Here is a 22,885-nt window from a genome sequence, read left to right as displayed (position 1 = left end):
ACGTGGAAACTTTACCTCAATTGTCACAAAGCACTTTACAGCCAATGAATTACTCTGGTGTTTTGTTTAGTAGGTAAACATAGCAGCTAATGTGTACACAACAAAATTCCACAAACAGCAATAAAGTGCATAACCCACTAATTCGTTTTGGTAATGTTGGCTCACAGATGTTGAATTATTAACCAGAATATCAGGAGAGTTATGCATTATTTCACCAGATTTATCTCAACAGGCACACAAGACCTCAAGCTAATGTCTCAATCAAAAAATGCACAACACCTCTGACAATACAGTACTCCTGATCTCAAATCCAATTTAACAGCCTAGTTATATGTTAAAGCCCTGTAAAAAAAAGCTTCAGGATCACAATCTTTTCATTCAGAGATAAGTCTATTACTCAGTCAAGCTAATATTTAGTATGCTACTGCTGTAATCCATAACCAAGTGTCAAACAGGGATTAAGAACTGCAAACACCTTATAAATTCATGCCATTTTTAATTACAAAAAAGTGAACAACTTAAATTTCAAATTTATCTTTGCTCATCACCTTCTGTGACCTCGCCAAAGTTAATTAGTCAAAGCAAAACTTACTAGCTTCTCAAGACAATGTATAATTAACTGAAAAATCAAAAAACTTGATGTTGAAAATCTGAAATAAGTGAACTTCCCTCATTGATCTATTAAGCAGACAGCTCAGTAAACATTGGAATCACCTGGGCAAACCTAGCCTCACCCTTCGTCTTATTTATCCCTCCTCACCCTCTCCAAAAACTTAATATTCGCAATTATGATGATTTTTCCCAATTATCTCCATTCCTCTTCCCTCAAATTCTATTTTCATTATTGATATAGTTTCATTTCCTACTTTAGTGAATTTCAGGTTTGCACTTCATTCTAACTTTCCATTATGACATAACCCAGAGCCAAATGCAAAATTTCTAACAAATATATTTCTAAAAGTCAAGTCCAAAGCTACAGATAAATTCCATAACATTACCCCTACTACTTTCAACTTTTCATTTGAAAAAGTTGTTGGAATGTTCCATGACATCAAAGATATGACATAAATGTTGCTCATTGGTTTTAATGTTGACATTGTGTGATTAAATGGAACATTACAGTGGTACAAAGTAATCTTTATATCATCTTTGCTATGTCTGCAACGTCTGGACTACCTGTAATTGCTACATCAGATGTTCAAAAAATCACCTCCGTCTCAGTTTACTTGAGAAGCATTTTGAAAATTAAAAACAGAAATCCTCAAAAAACATAGAAACAACGATAGTGCAAAAGCACACTTCATCCAAATGCCTGATATTGTAAAGCACCATATTGAGTAATAAATTAAAGTTTGATAAATGTGTTAATTATAATCAGTTCAAAAGATACAAGAAATGCCTAAGAGACTTTAAAAAATTGCAACGCCACTAATATATAAGCTTGATACTTGACAGGGAAGTAACATTAGTTTATCCACGATGGTACAGCAAACCATTTCAAAAAAACTATGAAAGGGAGAAGTTCAGGCCAAAGATTTACTTGACATTTGCATGAATAAACACTTCTCTCCAAATGCAGACTTCAGTCGTAAGAATCCACAACTATTTGTACTACAAGAATCATAATCTTTCATGAACGACAAGTGGACAAACTATAATCTTTAGAACTTAATAATGACTCAAAAACAACTGACAGGCAACAAAATATTCTTTCAACTGCTTCACCAGAGCAGGATTTTATTTTGGAAGTGCACAAGCCAACCGAAATGGAGAAAACTTGTGCTCATTGAATAGGATTTTGAATTACATTGAGAAATATTAAAAACAATCAACAGCCATATCCCTAAAAGATTCCTTGTCCCACCACTCTGTACCTCTAACAGCTGGGACACACGAGTTTGACGAGATACAGCCCGCCTGTAACTCATCAACATATTAAAGTTTAGGGGCAGGAGTCAACATTAGTTGGCAAAAGAGGTGATATTGAGTGTGACAATTCCCTGCAAAACCACCACAATATACTGTACATCTTACTAGTTCTTTGTACACCTGGCCTATTCCATCATAGGGCACCGCTGTCCCCTACATATTTTTCCCTGTCTTCCCGGGGATGGACTGGGATGGGGAGGGGAAGGGGCGGTTTCTGGTCGAGTCTGGGCCTCTGCCCTTGTGTCTTTTTTCTTTTACCTCAAACATCAGCCCCAGCAGAATCACCATTGCGACGCACGACACGATATCCGCATGGTTTTGGATCACGAACTCATGACTGAAGACGGCGGGGTTTTTGCTTTTCTTCCTCAGACCCATGATGGCTGAAAATCTAAACTACTTTGCGCGAACAATATAAATATAATTTTTTTTAAAAAATCCCCTCAGCTCCTTGACGTTACCGAAGCCACGTCTTCGTTACCCGACTCCCACAACTACACAGCACTGACGCCGCCTGGCTGACAGCACCGCCAACCATTCCCGGCGCCAACGCCCTTTGATTGACAGCAAAGCTAGCCAATCACGGAAAAGAATTCGCCTCCCATCTAACGGCCCGCGGAGTCCACAGATTGTTTACCTATTGACAGGGCGGACAGCCACTCACAACGGCCGCTCTCTTCCAATTGCTTACGTAAACAGCCAATCAGAAATGTGAAAGGAAGGAGGGGGCGGATCGACCACCTGTTCCTTGTTCTGCGCATGTTCAAATGACTTCTCGGTGGATCGTCAGGTAAAAGCATCAACTGTCAAGTCGTTAGCTGGGGAAGTGAGTATTATTGTAGCTTCAGTAGGTATTTACAATATATATCAAATGTCTGTTAAAGACTGAGAATATTAACAATTATTTTTCTGTTTATACCTATTGTGTTTAAATAATTTTAAAATAAATTTAACTGGAATTAAATATATTTACATTTCATTTAAAAGTTTATCCAGTCTCTTTTACAAATTTTTGTATTTAAGTAGTTCCATTAACATAAACACTTCGACCTCGTTAGTTTGTCACATACGCTAACAGTAAAGGAATTACAAAATGATTAATTTTGAAATTTTGACCTTTATCTATATTTCCTATTCAAATATGTAACTGTTTTAGTAACAACAATAACTTAAGAAATACGAACGGAAGTGTTCTGCTTTTCATCAAGATCATGGCCAGTCTACTAACCCAACACTATTTTTCTGCACTATTCCATTTGTATTTAGAACTCTACCATTCTGTTTTGGATGAACTCAGTGACTGAGTCTCCACATATCTCCAATTTAGAAAACCGTAAAAATTCATGACCTTATGTTTGAAAAAAAATTATCAATCTAGCTCAATCTTATCACTCATTTCAAGGTGTTCTGTTATTACACCCTTCACTATAGATTCTAGAATTTTCCCTCACGCTGACAACAGGCTAACAGGTCAATAGTTCACTGCCACTGACAACAGGCTAACAGGTCAAAAATTTGCTGTTTACTTTATGCCTCCATTTGCTACCCTCTACTCCACAAGAACAATTCCAGAATCTATAGGAGTTTAGAAGATGAGAGCATTCACTATCTCCACAACTACTTCTTTCAAAGCTCTGCAATGTAGATTACTGGCTCTTGGGATTTATCAGCTTTTAATCTCACCAATTCTTTAGTAATTTTTAAACTAGTAGTTACTTCTTTTAGTTCCTCATTCTGACTGGACCCTTGGATCTTAGTTGTTTAATCCCTCTGCTATTTCCTTAATCCCCATTATAGTTTATCCCAATTTTGCCCCTAAGGGACCCACATTTACTGTCATTAAACTTTTTTTTCTTTTTATATACCTATAGAAGATGCATTTTTGGGACATCAAATACTGGCAGAACATATACAGTAAATAGCAAGGACCTCAGGAGTGCTGATGTATAGAGGGACCTTGGGATGCAAGTTCATAGCTCCCTGAAGATAGCAACACAGGTGAATAGAGTAGTGAAGAAGGCATTGCATGCGTGCCTTTGTAGGCCAAGGCATTAAGTATGAGATTTGGGATGTCATGTTGCAACTGTACAAAACATCGGTCAGGTTGCACTCGGAGTATTGTATACAGTTCTGATTGCCATACTGCAGGAAGGATGTGGTAGCATTAGAAACAGTGCAGAAGAGATTCACCAGGATGTTGCCTGAAATGGAGGTGTTTACTCAAGGAGAGATTGGATAGACAAGGTTTATTCTCTCTGGAACATAGGAGACTGAGGAGTAACCTTGTATAGAGATTTATAAAATGATGTGGGACATAGACAAGGGAGATTATCAGAGTCTTTTTCTGAGGGTGGGAAGTCTAAAACTGGAGGGCATAGGTTTAGACTGAGAGGGGAGACATTTAAAGGGGATGTTAGGAGCAAGGTTTTCATACAGTGGGTGACGGTTACATGGAGCTGCCAGAGGATGTGGGACACACAAGTACAATTACAATGTTTAAAAGGCATCTGGACAGGTACTTGGATAGAACATAGAACAGTACAGCACAGAAACAGGCCCTTCAGCCCACCATGTCTGCACGACCATGATGCCAATCTACCTGTACATGGTCCATATTACTCTATTCCCTGCCTGTCCATGTGTCCATCTAAATGTCTTAAACTTTGCTCTCTTATCTACTTCTACCATCTCCCCGGCAGCCTGTTCCAGGCACCTATCACTGTCCGTGTAAAATACTTGCCTTGCATATCTCCTTTAAGTTTTCCCCCTCTCACTTTAAACTTATGCCCTCTAGTAGTTGACATTTCCACCCTGGGGAAAAAGGGTAGATGTTGAGAGCCTATCTATATCAGTCATAATTTTATATACTTCTATAAGATCACCCCTCAGTCTCTGCTTCTCTAGAGAAAACAATCCAAGTTTGTCCAACCTTTCCTTATAATTAATATACTTCAATCCAGACAACATCCTTGTGAACCTCTTCTGCATCCTCTCCAAAACCTCCACATCCCTCCTACACATGGTGACCAGAACTGTACACAATACTCCAAATATGGCTGAACCAAAGTTTTACACAGCTGCAACATGACTTGCCAACTTTTATACTCAGTGACCCAACCGATGAAGACAAACGTGCCATACACCTTCTTTACCACCCTATCCATTTATGTTGTCACTTTCATGGAGCCATGGACTTGTACTCCAAGATCCCTCTGTACATGAATGCTCCTAAGGGTCCTGCCATTTACTGTGTACTTTCCTCTTTGACCTCCTAAAACGCATCATCTAATACACATCTGGATCAAACACCATCTGCCATTTCTTCACCCAAATTTCCAACTGATCTCTATCCTTTGATGACCTTCCTCACTATCCACAACTCCATCAATCTTTGTGCCATCTGCAAACTTACTAATCAGCCCACCTACATTTTCCTTCAAATCATTTAGATATATATCAAACAACAGAGGTTGCATCACTGCTCCTTGTGGAACACCATTCGTCACAGACTCCAACCAGGAAAGCACCCCTCCACCACTACCCTCTGCCATCTATGACCAAGCCAATTTTGTGTCCAGCTTTATGATGATCAAAGTCCCCATGAATACTGCATAACCCTTGTTATGTGCTCATCTAATTTCCTGATCTATGCTGTGTCTAACATTGCAACTATTATTTGGTGGCCTATAAATTATTCTTGAGAAATGTAACCTCCCATTTTGTAAAATATGATTTTCTGTTTGTCATTCTGAGGCACTGTGGTCTGTTCTGAAAAACCATCTTTCTTATTGCAAATAGATGCTGTTCTAAATACTTAATAGAAGTATTCAATCAGTACTTATAAATTAATGACCAATCTAAGGACCATCTCTTTCTTTAAAATGAAAATAAATAGTTATTTTCACAGTTTTAATACCAAAGTATTTATCATTGATTTTCTGGTGTTTCTTAGTGATCTCTTTAATGTTTGACTACGAGTAAGTACTGACTTTTTCATTTTCTTGAAGATAAGACTATCAGAAATAAAAGCAGGAGTAGGCCATTTGGTCATTCACACCTGCTCCACTATTCCAAAAAAATCATGCTGATTTTTTTACCTCAGCATTACCATCTAAAAATCTGTCAAACTCCCACATAAATACCCTTAACAATTGAGATTCCACAACCCTCTTGGGTGGAGAATTCCAAAGGTTCACTGCTTTGTGGCTGGAGAAATCTCCTCTCATCTCAATCCTGAATGATCAATCATTTATTTTAAGAATGTGATCCCTGGTTGTATATGAACTAGCTGGGGAAATATAATCTCTGCAGCTTTTTTGAAGAATTTGCATGTTTCAATAAGATCCTTCTAAACTGTAGAGATTACAGGCTGTTTTGTCTCCTCATAGGTCAATTCACCCTTGACCGGAATCAAATCTAGTGAACCCTCTTGCACTCTTTATAGCAAGTATACCCTTCCATAAAAAGAGAGAACAGACCTATAATAATATTCAAGGTGCATTCTCACCAGGGCCCATGTAATTGCAGTAAGATATCTTTACTCTTGTACTTAAATCCTCTTGCAATGAAGGCCAGCATATTGTTTGCCTTCCTGATTGCTTGTTTTGTGTGAATGGTAATTCTAAGTGATTTCTGTGCAAGGACTAGCAGGTCCTCCTGAACACCAACAATTTTCAATTTCTCACCAACCACTCATTAGAACAATTTTGTATTTGGAACAATTTGTACATTTGAAGACAGTATACAAAAGTTTGTTTCTGTTATACATTACATGATATGCAAACATATTGCAATATGGACAGTTTGACATGGGAATACAGTAGTAATACCTACTTTCACAGTCTGGCTGAGCAGTGCAGACCCAGCATATCCCTGAAAATTATGGAAAATTTCATATGTCACCAGGACCTTTGCTGGTGGCACATAACTGCAAATGTTTAAACTTGCTTAATCTAAACTCCTGATCTTTGAGACTACAAGAGTACTTCTTACAGAGCTTTGCCAGTTACAAATAATATTCACTGTTTATGTCACTGTTTGTAGATAATTGAAAGCAGGTTATTGTTAGATTTTCCCTGGGCAATAGACTTGGGCAATTTTGAATATGGTCAGAAAAACATTAGTTCTCCAGCTGTACTTCATTGTCTGAGATACCTTGAGGACATGAAATGTGCAATAGAATTGCAAGTATTTATGTTCCGTGCATGAATAGATTGGCTTAGAGTGAAGTTAATTCTGGAACATGTACTTTCATCACTCCAATATTGAGGCTTATAGCCTTTGTGTCCAGTGTACTATCGTATTATCACTGTCAGCTGGTTGAAGATGAACACCTGTAATGGCAGTGTCCTCAGAAGAGGCTGAGTAGAAATGTCCATCTATACTATAGCTTATCATGGTTGTAAATACAAACTACAGAGTTTCTTCCAGCCTATATGTTCAGTCCTGTGCCTTTGCTTGCTAACCTCTTGTGGAATATGCTCTTCACTTTGCCCCATGCCCCAATTTCTTGTACTCACTTTGCCCCATGCCCCAATTTCTTGCACTATGCCTCTTTCGACCCATCTTAACCCATAAAACTCTGCCACTCCCACCTCCCTACACAGATTAGTCCCCTGAATTCCAAGGATCTCCTCACTATTCAGAGTTTCACCTACTTGGGAGCTGGTGCTCTTATCTCCCTACCCTCCAGTCTGAGTCCAGGTTCTGGCTTTCCCCAGACATTTTTCTGCAGAGGAAGCTTGCTTAAAAATGATGTTCTATCTGGCAAACAGGATGCACATTTGCGATTGTATTGCTGATGATATATTCAATAAGCCCTTTGTTACTCTACATTTTACACAAAATTAAGCTTAAATTAATGTGTTTAAAATGCTATTCATGTGTTGTTGAAAGTATATTCAACAATAAATTCCAGTTAGTCACAAGTTTATTACAGTACAGAAATAAGTTTGAGAACTTAATATACTACATCAGTCTAGATACCGATGATGAATTTAATGATTAAATACTAATCAGCCCAATTAAATCATTATATGTCTGTAGTATTTATTAGTACTAATTCAGCTCCTGTACAACAGTAGACAAAATCCCAAATTATTAATACCATTGTAGATCCCTCAAATATTTATTTAATAACTATTTTTAAGGAAGCATACTCGTGCACATGCATAGAAAATCATGTTTCATGAATTTAACCAGCTTTTTGAAGAGTGACCAAGTGGTGTGCCGCAGAGACTGGTGCTGGGTCTCCTGTTGTTTGTCATAAATATTAAGAATTTGAATGAGATTGTAGGTGGTGTGATTACTAAATTTGCAGATGATATCAAAATTGGTAGTATGGTGGACAGTGAAGAAGTTTGTCTGAAGGTTACAACAGGATCTAGATCAACAGGGCAAGTGAGCGAAGGAATGGCAGATGGAATTCAACTTAGACAAATGTGAAGTTTTTCATTTTGAAAAGTTAACCAGGGAAGGACAGAACCAGTGAGCCCTGGGGAGTGTTGTTGAACGGTGAGATCTAGGGGTACAAGTACATAGTTCCCTGAAAGTGGCGACACAGATAGACAAGGTGGTGAAGAAGGCTTATGGCATGCTTGCCTTCATTGGACGGAGCAATGATTACAAGAGTTGGGATGCCATCTTACAGGTGTATAAGACATTGGTGAGACCACACTTAGAATATTGTGTGAAGCTCTGGTCACCCTACTATAGGAAGGATGTGATTAAGCTAGAGAGGGTGCAGTAAAGATTGACAAAGATGTTGCTGGGACTAGAGGGCTTGAGTTATAAGAAGAGACTGGATAGGTTGGGACTGTTTTCCCTGGATTGAGTGAAACTGAGGGGTGACTTTATAGAGGTTTATAACATCATGAGAGGTGTACATAAGATGGATTGGAACAGTCTTTTTCCCAGGGGAGAGGAGTCTAAAATTACAGGGCGTAGGTTTAAGGTGAGAGGGGAAAGATTTAAAGGGAACCTGAAGGACAAATTTGCACACAGAGGGTGGTGGATATACGGAATGGTCTGCCAGAGGAAGTGGCAGAGGCTAGTATAATCACAACGTTTAAAAGACATTTGGACAGGTTTATGGTTATGAAAGATTTAGAAGGATAAAGGCCAAATTCAGGGAAATGGGACTAGCTCAGGAAGACATCCTGGTCCGTATGGACAAGCTGTGCCCAAGGGCTTGCTTCCGTGCTGTATAACTGGATGACTCTATGTTTGTATATCTCTCTAACTGATTTTGCAACACTCTGTAACAATTCCTTTGAATTATATTTTATTTCTTTTTGCCAGTTATTTATCTTTTAAGTCACCTCCTTTTACATCGGGCCTTGAAGGCCTCTCACCCTAGATTCCATCTGTCAAGGCAAATGAGACATAAGAGACATTTCCAGAACATCTGGCAATGCCTCTCTGCTTTCAGCAAAAGATACCAAAATATCCTCTTACAGTGCTCTTTCTGATAGCCAGTTGAAATCGACAGCTTTGCTTCTGTGGCACTGCAGATCTCCGAGTCTGTTTAATGTTATTCCACATGTCTACTTCAGTTTCATAAGATGGGACAAGGACAGGATTCTCAGTTCTTCCTTATTCCTTGTTAGAAAGTTATCTTTGTTTGAAAGTTATGCAGAGATAACCTGTTCTCAAAGATTCAATAATCAATCATGATTGTAAAATCCTAGATCTCTCCAATGCAAGATCCTTAGTTCTAGCTCTATTTACATACTAGGTGGGATTATAAGAGAATTGTACAATTGCTATCATTTTAAAAAAAGAGGTGTGGCATTTGAGAAAAGGTTTTGAAGATTTGTGTAACAGATTTGGGAAATTATGGAGGTACTGTAGTTCTCCTTTATCACTATAGATTGTCATGTAGCTTCTTTGTTTCCATTTGCTATTAATTTTGCATTATTTATCTTCTGCCAATTTCTGCTCATCCCCAACCTCTCTCGAAAAGGAACATTCCTGACACTGTCATGTTCCACAAGTGCCACCTTGTCAAATTGATTACTTTTCATGAGAATTTTAGACTGAACAAGTAGGAGCAGGAGCCCTTGGGCCATAATATTACGTACTATAATACCAATATACAACGTGCAGTGTTTTGGTTAAATGTTACAGTAAATTAAATCACCTAAGTACACCAAAATAATATCCAAGTTTTCAAATAAATTGTGATTTTATTTCATTCACTTAACAGTAGCAGGGTCAAAAAGTGTCATTATTTTGAATTAAGTGGCATTGTCGGCTCTCTCTAGCTGTCATCAATGAGAGCCATTCATTGCCTGCTGCTATTATGGCACTTCCAATGAAGTTTTTCTCGATCAGAAAAATGAATGCAAAGCCATGATCCCATCTGAACAGCAATAAATCATATTTTTGGCCTTTCTGCATAAATCAGTATCACTTTGAATATACAGGGTGTCAAAAGCATTCTTATAAAGTTACATGTTAGTAGTTTCTGCCACAGTATGGCTTTACAGTATTAACAATCAAAATATTGCAGGATGTGTGTGGAGTTTATTTTATTAATGCTTCATAAACCAACAAAATCTGTAACATTGCTATCATATGGTGACATCAGAGGTCAGGTGTATTGAAAGAGTGTGAGCAATTCGTGAATGAATGACAAAGAGGCATTGTCACACTTCTCTCTTATGGATGGTTCCAGACCAGCATTAAAACATGCATGGGCATTTTGCCTATCTGCCTGCCCTCTGCTGTTCTTCACACATATTGCAATATGGATAGTCTTTTTTTAAAAAAAAGTCAGGGTTTAATTTTAATGTTGCTTTGCTTTCTAAGAGGAAGTGGCTTCTTCTGTAACATCTTAGTTCAGTCACAGAAATCAGAAGATAAGTCACAAATCCACAATCTGTTCAACAAGATCACAGAAATCAACTTCACAGGAATTGGGCAGTTAGCTGACAGTGGCTGAACAAATTGTGAAATGCTGCAAATAAAGAAATTTCAAAAATATTGTCTAAGTTCTTAATCTTCATCATGTTTATTTTTCCATCTTTCACCCTCACTTTAACTCTTTATCCTACCTTGTGTCTTGTAATAGCATTAGTTCTTACTTGAGTTTTTATCTTGTCAATGATAGGTTAAGTAGTTCCAGAGTACAGTACTTAGTTCATTGCATATTTTCTATTAATGGTAGTGGTTCCACGTGGAAACTAATTACTGAGGCTTTCTGAAGGAATCAGCATTGGAACCATTGCACTTGATCTGATAGTGATCTGGATGAAGATATTGTGCTTACTGTCAGCAGGCTTTTCAGATGATGTGAAGACCTGTTCTGGTGTCAGAACCATTGACGAGAAAAGATTCTAATCTGATGAAGGGCAAGTCAGAGTGCATGTGGATAGATTATTAAATTGGGTATGTTGGTGGATAAAATAGGACTTGTGTATAAGCATACAATTAAGTTAGACATTAGAGAATTTTCTTTTCCCTGAGGATTATCTACCTCTGCATTAGGTTGGAAATGTATACAGTGAATACAGATTTGCTGCAAATTTTACTTTGGTTCCTGAGGGAGGCTGTTAGTGATGCATATCCAAGGTTGATAGTATGTTGAAATAATGTACCTCATTGCCATTGTTATCACCCGGAACAATTGTTTGGTGATTATGTTACTCTCCTAGTAATCCAAAATAAATTGGCCTAGGAAGTTGTTTATATTATGCCCAAAAAATTGGTGTCATTAGCATGGCTTTAACAAATTTTACATACATTTCTATGCAAGTTCAAACATCATTAATAAGGATAGGCCTATTGGTGTGACACATAGCATGGGCACGCTGGGCTGAAGAGCCCATTTCTATGCTGTACAACTTTATGACTCAATGACATTTGTGTACCTTGTGCCCAAGCGTAATGTCCAAAATAAATTTCTGGCAAATTTATCAACTACATTGCGTTGGATCAGAACTGCCTCAGCTGCCTCACAAAAAGAAAACAGCTTTTATTGATACTGAATTCTCAGACTCAATTTTATTTAAAGTATTAGGCTCATCTTTCCTGCGGTTTTAGATGGATTGTCTGCCAAACAAACCTCAAGTAAGTTTACCTAAACTGGGACCTCGGTGACAAAACCACAAGGTAGTTTCAGTAGGTTCCACCTCAGAATTGAGTGGTGGAAAAAAATTCCAGCAGATATCTTGTGAAAAGAGAAGTGGTTTAATTTTAACAGAAGTGCGTTTGAAACTGGCAGAAGACATCTGACAAAAGAGATTGTACTCTTGGCATGAAATTGCCAAGGAGATGTCTGTAAGGTGTCTCTATAAGTATCTGTATGTCTGGGAGCTGTCATTAAAGCCAAATAATTCTTCCAGATGTTAATGCAAACATTGTATTATTCAAAATTAGAAGGTTCCCCACTTTGTCAATACAACTGTGCTTAACTTCTGCAATATGGTAGTGAGGAAAAAAATGGCATATATCAGCAGAGACACCCTACAAGGATCCTGATACAAGGTTACTGAGAATCTGGCTGACCCTAGCTTTGATTCTGAGAATAATGCTGCCACTTGTGTTTGTTTGCAACATGAGGTTTGTCAACCAAACTAACACAGCTCTCAAACTCAAAGTGAAGTCACCTGTATTCAGATCTTTAATTAAAAAAGAAAAAAGCACTGCATGTAGCTGGTATTAATAAAAGGTGATTTAGAAAAAATGAGGTTATTGTAATATTCTAAATGTTTTACTGATGTCTTTAGGGAAGGAAACTTGACACTTTTTTGGTCTAAATGTGCTACTCAGTTGTAACAAATCACAACAATGTAGCTTAAGAAAGCAACCCACCACCTTCCTCAAACAGTCAAGGATGTGCGATGCAGCCTAGTCTTCCCAGGAATAGCCACATCCCAAGAATATTTATGTGTGTATGTATACAGTATATTATATATTTATACATGTATAACATATGCCTGCCATTTGGATGTGAGAGGAATTCCCAGAATTCCTTTTTGCCAGTTTTTCAGAAAAATAATATACATCTCCCAGGAAATAGGTTGGCTGTAGAGCAGATGGAAAATAATGGGAATTATGTTGCTTGGTTACAAAGTGATTGAACAGAAGAAACTCAGCTGATCAGCTGCTCTTTTTCTGTCTGGCACTTGTATCATTCATATGACTAGGGAAAATAAATAGTTTTTTTCATCTTTGTTTTCAAAGTTATGATGCTGGAGGAACTCAGCAGGACAAAAAAAGGGGAGGCGGGGTGGGCACAAGGTGGTGATAGGTAGATGCAGGTAAGAGATAGTGATAGGCAAGTGTGGCGGAGGAGGGGAGAGCAGATCCACTGGGAGATGGGTCAAAGGTTGGGAGGAAAAAAGGGTAGAAAAAAGAGAGAGAGGCTAGGAAAGGGAAGAAAACAAGAGGCATGGTTAGGGGGAGGGTGTGGGGGAGCGGTGGTTGAGGGGATTACTTAAAGTGGGAGAATTCAATGTTCATGCTGTTAGGCTGCAAGGTTCTAAGACGGAAAATGAGGTGCTGTTCCTCCAGTTTGCGCTTGGACTTCTCCTGGCAGTGGAGGAGGCCGAGGACTGACATATCTGTGATAGTGTGGGAGGGGGAGTTGAAGTGACTGGCAATGGGGAGATGCAGATCGTGGTTATGGACAGAGCGCAGGTGTTCTGCGAAATGGTCACCTAGTCTGTGTTTGGTCTCGCCAATGTAGAGGAGGCCACACTTGGAGCACCAAATGCAGTTGATGATATTAAGGCAGATGCAGGTAAATCTCTGTCTTACCCGAAAGGACTGTTTGGGTCCCTGGATGGAGGGGGTGTAGGGGCAGGTGTTGCACCTATGACGGGGGCAGTGGAAAGTCCCTGGCGTGGGGACAGAGGAGTGAACTAGGGAGTTGCGGAGAGAGTGGTCCCTGTGAAAGGCAGAAAGGGGTGGAGAGGGGACGATATGCTTGGTAGTGGGGTCCCGTTGGAGATGGCGGAAGTGGCAGAGAATGATGTGTTGGATATGTAGGCTGGTAGGATGAAAAGTGTGGACAAGGGGGACCCTATCCCTCTTGGGTCTGGGAGGGGTGGGGGTGAGAACAGAGGTGCAGGAAATGGCAGAGATTCCGGTGTGAGCTCTCTCAAATACACCTGGGGGGAAGCCATGGTTAGTAAAGAAATTGGACATCTCAGATGTCCTGGAGTGGAAAGCCTCATGGGAGCAGATGCAGCGGAGGCGGAGAAATTGAGAAAAAGGGATAGTGTCCTTGCAAGAGATGGTGGGAGGAGTTGTAATCGAGGTAGCTGTGGTGTCAGTGGGTTTGTAGAAGATGTCGGTGGATAAGGAATCTCCTGAGACGGAGATGGAAAGAGAGAGAAATGTCAGACATAGTCCAAGTGAATTGGAGAGCAGGGTGAAAATTTGTGGCGAACTTTATGAAACTGTCAAGTTCCGCATGGGTGCAAGAGGTGGAACCAATGCAGTCATCGATATAGTGGAGAAAGAGTTGAGGAATGGGGCCGGAGTAGGCTTGGAACAGAGACTGTTCACCATAGCCAATGAAGAGGCAGGCATACTGTAGCTGGGGCCCATGTGAGTGCCCATGGCTATGCCCTTGGTCTGTAGAAAGCGAGAGGAATCCAAAGAGGTTTAGGGTGAGGACAAATTCAGCCAGGCAGAGGAGAGTGTTCGTGGAAAGGGTCTGGTCCTGTCTCTGGTCAAGAAAGAAGTGGAGGGCGGTGAGGCCGTCATGATAGGGAATGGAGGTATATAGGGACTGGAGAGCTGTGGAGTATCGTCACAGTATAGGGTCCTCTCGTCACTGGATGCTATGGGGCTGGGCTCTTGTAATAACCTCTCACACGCTTCACTGATGGAATGATTGGGAATGAAACGTTAGTGACAATATTGTAATGGAATATAATGATATCCTTGGTACAGTGAATAAAGATGTTGCCATGTCCTGTTTGTATAACAGCATATTTGATGCATAAGAGTATACATTTTGAAAAAATTAGCTTTTTTCTTACTTTAAATAAGAATTGCTGTTTATATCACTTTCTCCTTCAAACCAACTGCAGGACTGGCATGGCCTTATCATCATATATCTTTTGCTCTACAAAAGCAAAATATTGCAGATGCTGGAAATTTGAAATAAAAAGAGAAAATGCTGAGAAAAGGCAGGACGCTGGCTGCATCTGTGCAGAATGTCATCAGAACAATGACAAAATGTTAGGTTTTCTTATTCTATTATTTTACTTGCACTCAGATGATAATATTTTCATCAAACTTGGCTGCTCTGTAACTAAACAACATCACAAACTCTGTGTTGATAATATGTACTAAATTTGTAAGTCAATAGAACTTTTAGATTTGTGCAGTATTTTTGTCTTTTTTTGGAACTTCAACAGTAAGTCTTTTACCTTTCAAAGCTTGATTTTAATACCACAAACCAGTGGTACAATTGGAACCAAAATGAATATCATTACTCTTTACCACATTTATTAAAGTGAGCAGCAAGTACTGAGGGAACAGTGAAAATAAGGCACAGAAAAAAAAACAGGGACAAAGATCATCTGTGCATGGTCATTAGAAGTGCAACATGCATGATATTAAGACTATCACATAACATTTGATTAAACAGTACTGAATTGAGTAAGGGACACCTTTGTTAAGTGAGGTTGATAACTAAAGAAGGCTATCAATGTGGTTGATCTTTATTTTGAAATCGAAGGCCTTATTAATTGTTCAGACTGTAGATTGCCTATGTAATTGAGCAAAAACCAGCATGAAAAAATTAATGTTCCATATGTAATGCTATTACGTTTTCCAAATGTCTTTACATATATCTGTGGGTCTTGCCTCATTATGTGAGAGTAGTGCCTAAAATGGTGAGTATTATGTCAATTATAGTGAATTTTTCTTTATGCCTTTAGTAAGTGAGGAACAACAAATTGTCCATTCAAACAAATATAGGCCCTTCATCTGTTGCCCTATTCAAGCCAGATTTGAAAGTAAAATTCCTTAAGGAACATCAATGAAACATCACCAACTTCAGTGAATAATTGAAGTTTACAAGCTGGGGAGTGCAATTTGTGGCATGGGCTAAGGTAATGACATTAGTTTTCTTGATGGAGGAAATTCCACCCATCCAAAACTGAATATTTAGCAAGGAATCTAACAATACAGAGACAGTCAGAGTCCAGGTGGGTTTTAGAGGTGGTGTCCTCTTCCTACATGTGAAAGCTGGTCTTCCTGCAGATGAGAAATTATAGTTTGCAATGTGGCAATTCTTGAAATTCTCATCTTTCTTTTCAGCTCCTCGATGGCCTCTCCTCCCTATCTCTACCATCCACAATCCAATAAACCTCCAAGATGCAACCCATGGGCTTGCTTTGATGTGGTATAATGATACCATGATTCCATATCTGTACTGTTCCAGTTCTAGCCTCCTGAGCAACTCCAGTTATAATCACTGCACATTCTAAACTGCTCCTTTGGCTCTGGAATTCCTTCTCTTAGTATCTCAACCTCTCTTTTTCATTTCCCCCCTTTACAGACTCATATTAAAATCTACTTTTCTGACCAGGGCATGAATAATACAATGATCCTTGAAAAAATGTAAAATGGAGAATAGATGTTGGAGGAGGATGATCATTTGTATTAAATACTGCAGGTACTCAGAGGAAGGAAGCATTACAGGTATCATAAATTAAATGACCCACTTCACCATCCAGGTCCTTCTTCATTCTCACCTGGTGCTAAGGCAGCAACTCCCATACTCGCAGAACTGTTTTTAAAAAAAAATTCAAAGTTAGAAGGTTTTTCTAATGTATTATGTAACAACAACTGTAACTTTTAAAAAAGATCCTTTAAATTTCTAAATATGTTACTTCAACAAACCTTATCTGTGGAAAACACAAATTGTGGTCACGGATATGTCATAGGATGAGCCAGAAATGTTTGTGTTGTTATCATTCTTAAGAGTTGCAAACTAATTGTCATTAGGTGCTTAAGATTTGGTTGCAAGGACTGTAGTGAGATATTTGGTAAAAGTAAACAAATGTTGTGAACAATTTGAGATTTAACCTCTCAAATAATTCAAATGGAAATGGATAAATTTTATTCTCACAGGTAGAATAACTTGCACTAATAGAGCACCCATCACAACTTCATCCGAATGTGCAATTTGTGGCATGGGCTAAGGTAATGACATTGGTTTTCTTGATGGAGGAAATTCCACCCATCCAAAGCTGAATATTTAGCAAGGAATCTAACTACAGTCAATGTAGTTTTCTATTATAATGTAGTCACCATTGTAAAGCTGGAAATATGACAGCCAATTTGCACACACAGACAGGAATGTAATGATAATGAACAAATAATCCTGCATTTGTTGACTGAAAGATTAATATTGATCAGGATACTAGGAATATCTACCCCAATACCTCTTCCAAACAGTCACATCAAATCTTTTGCATCCAGCTGAGATGACAGATAAGGATTTTGCTTTAATGCCTCATCTGGAAGGATGGAGCCATAATATGGTGATGATGGCATAATGGTTAAATTTCAAGACTTGTTTTATCTGATTTTGTCATAGAAAGTTATATGTTACACGGAAAGTCAAAGATCGTCAATAAAAATACTTTAACGTAAAATCAAGTCTTGAGAGTTGGATTCATTTGCATACATTTGTGCAAGAAAATTGCTTTGCAGACATTAGGTTATGCTAGTGATTATTTCTTGGTCAATTTGCAATCATCTGAAAATTGGCTCATGCAATTGTGGGCTTGATTTATCTTTGTGCAGCTCAGATTTATTTCATGTCATTCATGGACCAGCTGCCATTTAGCAGGTTAGTCTGTGCACATTTCTACCACCTCTGCCAGAAATTGGAGCTTTTGGGAGAAACCTTCAAATCTTGTCATTTAAAAAAAAGGCAGGAGCCATTATGCAGGGCTTTGGAAAGAGATGGCAATTAAAGGCTCTGCACAGTCACTTTGATATCCTGCACATAGCATGACCCAGCCTCACTTTTCAGTGGCCAGCTTCACATTAAATAACTTCCTGGAGCTTCCTTCACTAATTGCAGATTTTTTATAAACCATTTGTGACCTGCATCCAGCAATTCCTGACCTTTGATCAACCCAAAGCTCACAGTAGATTCATTATATGGGAGTGCCCAGACACGTTGGAGACTGCCATTTCCCCCCTTTCCCTTCCCACAATGTTTCCACTCACATCTGTAGCAGCTTATGTCCAGCTTGCTGCAGAGGTCCACCTGAATATAAAATTAAAACCTAATACAAGCCAAACCTGACCACAGCCACACAGACACAATCTGAACCTGAGTAATTATAAGCTTTTATTAACCTAACCTGACCAAGCTTCATTAGAAGATGCATCTTACCTAACCAAAGCACTGCAAATATACCCCTGTGATTTTTTTTAAACTAATTTTTCACCAATTTTGTGAGGTTTTTTGTAGGTCACCCAACAAAGTGGACAGGCTACCTATAATGCCTATTTAAGCACATAGTTTTCTGCAAAGCTTATAATAGCCCATTTAAACTCGGATGCAAGATTAAGCAGCGAGTTTCAAGTCTATCTTTTTATAAACCCTTGGTGTGATTGATAAGCTACACTTCCTCGAATCCCTTTCCCTCTTTTTGATTTGTCTTGTGCTTTCTTCTGTGAACTGTGACACCCTGGAAGAGTGACATGCTCTTTGCAGCTGGTTTCCCTTTCCTGTGGTACTTTGGCCCAACAAGACCTCAACTTGAAATTGTCACAGCCCTCTGCTTTTCTTCGGGTAAGTTGAGAGCCAGAACTTTGTGCAATTTAAGCAGTGACTTCTGGTACTATATGTTCCTGATAAATCATTTGTTCTCAGTCCTCTTGCTCCTTTGACTGCACATCCATCAATCATGGCATTCCTAAGAAAATATCATTGGTTTACCTCAAGACTTATCTGGGAATCATAGAACTGTTACAGCAGAGAAGGAGGTCCTTCTGGCCATTTATTCCACATCAGCTACTAGCAGAGCAATCTCCAGTCTTTCCTCATAGTGCTTCAAATTATCTTTGCTCAAGTGCCTACTCGATTCCCTTTTGAAAACATTGATTCTGTTTCCATAACCTTTACCTACACTGAAATTCAGATACTGATTTAAAAAATGGTTTCTCCACAGATCCCCTTTGCATCTTTTGCTCAAAACTGTAAATCTAAGTCTCTTGGTCCTTGAACCATCTGCAAATGGCAACGATTTCACCCTATTTAGAACAGAGTCATAAAAATTTAACAAAATGTAATTACCAAACCTAAACTAGTCATATCTTGTTCTTTCAAATCTCTCCGCAACCTTCTTTGTTTCAGAACAATCACAGCTTCTCAATTCTAACCTTTTTTTTGGCTGAAAACTCTCATCCCTGAATCAATTTATGCATCCTCTCTAGGACTTTCACATCTTTCCAAATAGTTGATGCCAGAATGGCTTGCAATACTCTATTTGTGGCCTAACACTGCCTTGATCAAGCTTAATTTGAGAGTAGAAATTTCCCTTTACTGTAAGCACTATATGTCTGATGTAGCAATTTATCCATGTTGCACTCCATTTCTGAAATTTGGGTTCATTGGTAACAAGTAAATTGTATGTATTACAATGTGTTCCTACATTTAAGTCATTAAAGTTGATTGTAAATAACAAAGGACCAAGCACAAATCTTTGTAGCATTCCACAAATTGCACCCTGCTATAAGCTTTATTACTACTTTCTTTTTATTAATGAATCCTCAATCCATGTAATATATTATTACCAATCCCAGGACCAGTTGGTATTGGTATTGGTTTATTATTGTCACTTGTACCAAGGTACAGTGAAAAGCTTGCCTTACAAACCGATCGTACAGGTCAATTCATTACACAGTGCAGTTACATTAAGTTAGTACAGAGTGCATTGATGTAGTACAGGTAAAAACAATAACAGTACAGAGTAAAGTGTCACTGCTACAAAGAAAGTGCAGTGCAATAAGGTGAAAGATCACAACAAGGTAGATCGTGAGGTCGTAGTCCATCTCATTGTATAAGGGAAGCATTCAATAGTCTTATCACAGTGGGGTAGAAGCTATCCTTAAGTCTGGTGGTACGTGCCCTCAGGCTCCTGTATCTTCTACCCGATGGAAGAGGAGAGAAGAGAGAATGTCCTGGGTGGGTGGGGTCTTTGATTATGCTGGCTGCTACACCAAGACAATGAGAGGTAAAGACAGAGTCCAAGGAGGGGAGGCTGGTGTTCGTGATGCGCTGGGCTGCATCCACAACTCTCTGCAGCTTCTTGCGGTCTTGGGCAGAGCAGTTGCCGTACCAAGCCGTGATACATCCAGATAGGATGCTTTCTATGGTGCATCAGTAAAAGTTGGTGAGAGTAGTTTAGATGTTCCTGAGTTGATATGAGGTCAAATTTGAAATTGCCAGGCTTTAATGCAATTTATGTAATGATCGATTTACTACTCCCAGCTCAGCTTTCGTAATAGTTCACCAATTTACTGAGACATAAATCTGAGAAGTTCCAAGTTCAATGCATGAGCAAGTTAGTGTTATTCGGAGAAGTAGCAGCAATACTGTAATTCTTGCAAGTGCATTGAGAGAGGGAAAGGATCATCATTCAGGCCTCTACTATTTTTGAACTAAGAAACCATCTATGCACATCTTGGGTTTGGTTCTCATAACTACACCATTGGGTAGCTAAACAACTTTCATTTTCAAAGCTCCTGATCTATGCATGGGTTGATTAGTGGCAAAATAACATTCACACCTTGAAAATGCCAGGCAATAACCATCTCCAACAAAGTAGAATCTAACTACTTACCCTTGAAGTTCAAAGACATTATCATGGGTGAGCCCCCACCGTTACTATCCTAGGCTCCACTAATCAGAAAATCAAATGGACTTGCAGTATAAATACTGTGGCTACAGGAGTTGGTCAAGGGCTGGCTATCCTGTGGCAATGGACTCACATCTTGACACTTAAGTCCTTTTCAGCATCTGCAAGGCACAAACCAAGAGCATGATGGACCACTCTCTACTAGCTAGGACAAATGCAGTGCTAACAACTCTCAAGAGACTCAACACCATCTAGGACAAAGCAGCCCGCTTGATTGGCACCCTATGAATCACCTTAAATATTTATTTCTTCCAAAGCTGGTGCACAGTACCTGAAGGGTGTACCTTCTACAATATGCACTGTAGATACCTGCCAAAGCTACTGTGACAACATCTCCCAAATCTGAGACCACTGCCACCAAGAAGAATAAGGGCAGCAGGCACCATTGCCTGCTCAAGGGAATAGGCAGTAAATCCTAGCCTTGCCAGAGTCGCTGAGATGCTGAAAACAAATTTTAAAAATGTGAAACTTTAATTTCAATTCCTCACAAAGAAAGTGCAGCTGAAGTAATGTGTAAAGTTTTCATTAGCTAAAGGAAGAGTAGAGAATAAACGAGGAGTAAAATGGGTGGAATAACTTTCTGTTTTGTTACTTTCTTGTTTACAAATATAGCTAACCAAGTTCCCAGCTAATTCTTTGGAAGGGCAGTTTGCTTTTCCTAAAGGCTGAGTCTCCATGTTTCTCCATACCATCGAGTCCTGTTGCTGTGTCAAATGTTTCAAAATCTTGTTTTTCATCCATCACCTGATTGTGTATGCACTGAGTTTCAGCCAATGATCACCCATCGGCAATCTTTTAAGTGATAGAAAACAAATAAGAAATCTTTTTTTTCCAAAAACATGTCGAGAACTGTTTGTCATTTTGAGAATAACTACAGCTTTTACTGAAGAATTTTTAGAAGTAAACTTTTTAATGTCCTAGCACTTTTTGTAGCTCTTCTTATAATGTTCTTTCAGGCTTTTCTGAATCTTGGATGGATTGTGTGTAGTTATCAGCACTACCAGCCCCATTACTGAGCTGTTCAAAACAACTGAGTAGAATGGAACCTGACCTTTCAGCCTACACACAGTGGTTAGCTGTTTCTTAATGACTTCCCTGGTGTTCAGCTAATCGTTTAGCATTTATGCTTCCTGTTTTTTTTTCTTAAAATACACCATGCATTATTTTCCTACTTACAGTTTTCCAGATTAATGTATTTTTGTATGCTGGTTCACTGTGAACCATTTCTAAAGCTGTAAGAATTTTCATGGACACAACAAGAACAAATAATGCGGTCCAACAATTTGGCCTGTTTTAATCAGTCAGTTTAATTTACAGGTCACTAAATCTTCACTTATTTGACACAACAGAACTTTTCAAAAAAATATTCACATCTAATCAACTTGCTGTTAACTGCCAAAACTGTTCACTCTGACAAGATCATCCTGAGCTGGAAAGATAACCCCAGATTCATTTTTTTTAGTGTACATGTCTTAAACTGTTCCCTCATGTCCAATAGTGTGATGATCTCATGACTTCCTTTGTCGTCAAGGCTGAGACCATTTGGTTGGCTGCTTCTATCACTTTCACTTCCCCTAGCCCTCAGTGCTAATTTTCTAATGCTCCCAGACCTAGCCCCATACTTATATCTTGTTCTTCTCCCTGTCTTCTTTCATTCTCTCCACAAATTCATCTTGCCTGTAAGATCTACCACCTATTTGCTTATTAAATTTTTGACCACTCACTTCCCTTTCTGGTTGTTTTGTTAACTAATATTGTTAACGGTTCTCTCTCCTTTTATACTGACACTCTCCTTCAAATTTGCTGTTATTAACCTTCTTCTCACAAAGCCAACATTTGATCTTTTTGTTCTTACAAATTGGGCGAACTCCAACCTCTCTTTCCTCCCAGGTCGTTGAATGGGTTGCAGTCTTTCAAGTTCGTCACCAACTTAGGCTGAACTCCTTGTTTAAATTCCCTCAAATCAATTTCCACCAGTCCCTCACCTCCAGCTCCCCACATACCAAAACAATCCTAGTCATGGTAATGACATCCCATATGATTTGGAC

General features: G+C 38.9%; 1 protein-coding gene across 2 annotated transcripts in view; it reads right to left on the bottom strand.

Annotated features, from left to right (window-relative positions):
- LOC127578698 (translocating chain-associated membrane protein 1-like 1) overlaps positions 1 to 22,885 on the bottom strand; it is a 109,848-nt gene that overhangs the window by 77,789 nt on the left and 9,174 nt on the right. The window contains exon 2 of one of the 2 annotated variants that reach the window (XM_052031004.1): positions 16,650 to 16,684. Coding sequence is in view for 1 of the 2 variants with exons in the window: in XM_052031003.1 (XP_051886963.1) it covers positions 2,188 to 2,307 (120 nt within the window). In the remaining variant the exon portion in view is untranslated. Of the gene's footprint in view, positions 1 to 2,187; positions 2,545 to 16,649; positions 16,685 to 22,885 lie in introns of those variants that run through there. The other variant, XM_052031003.1, reaches the window with a different exon arrangement.

Source organism: Pristis pectinata, chromosome 16 (assembly GCF_009764475.1).
Source record: "Pristis pectinata isolate sPriPec2 chromosome 16, sPriPec2.1.pri, whole genome shotgun sequence".
Taxonomy (NCBI): domain Eukaryota; kingdom Metazoa; phylum Chordata; class Chondrichthyes; order Rhinopristiformes; family Pristidae; genus Pristis; species Pristis pectinata.
Note: the sequence above shows the minus strand (reverse complement) of the source record. Positions and strands in the feature narration are given on the sequence as shown.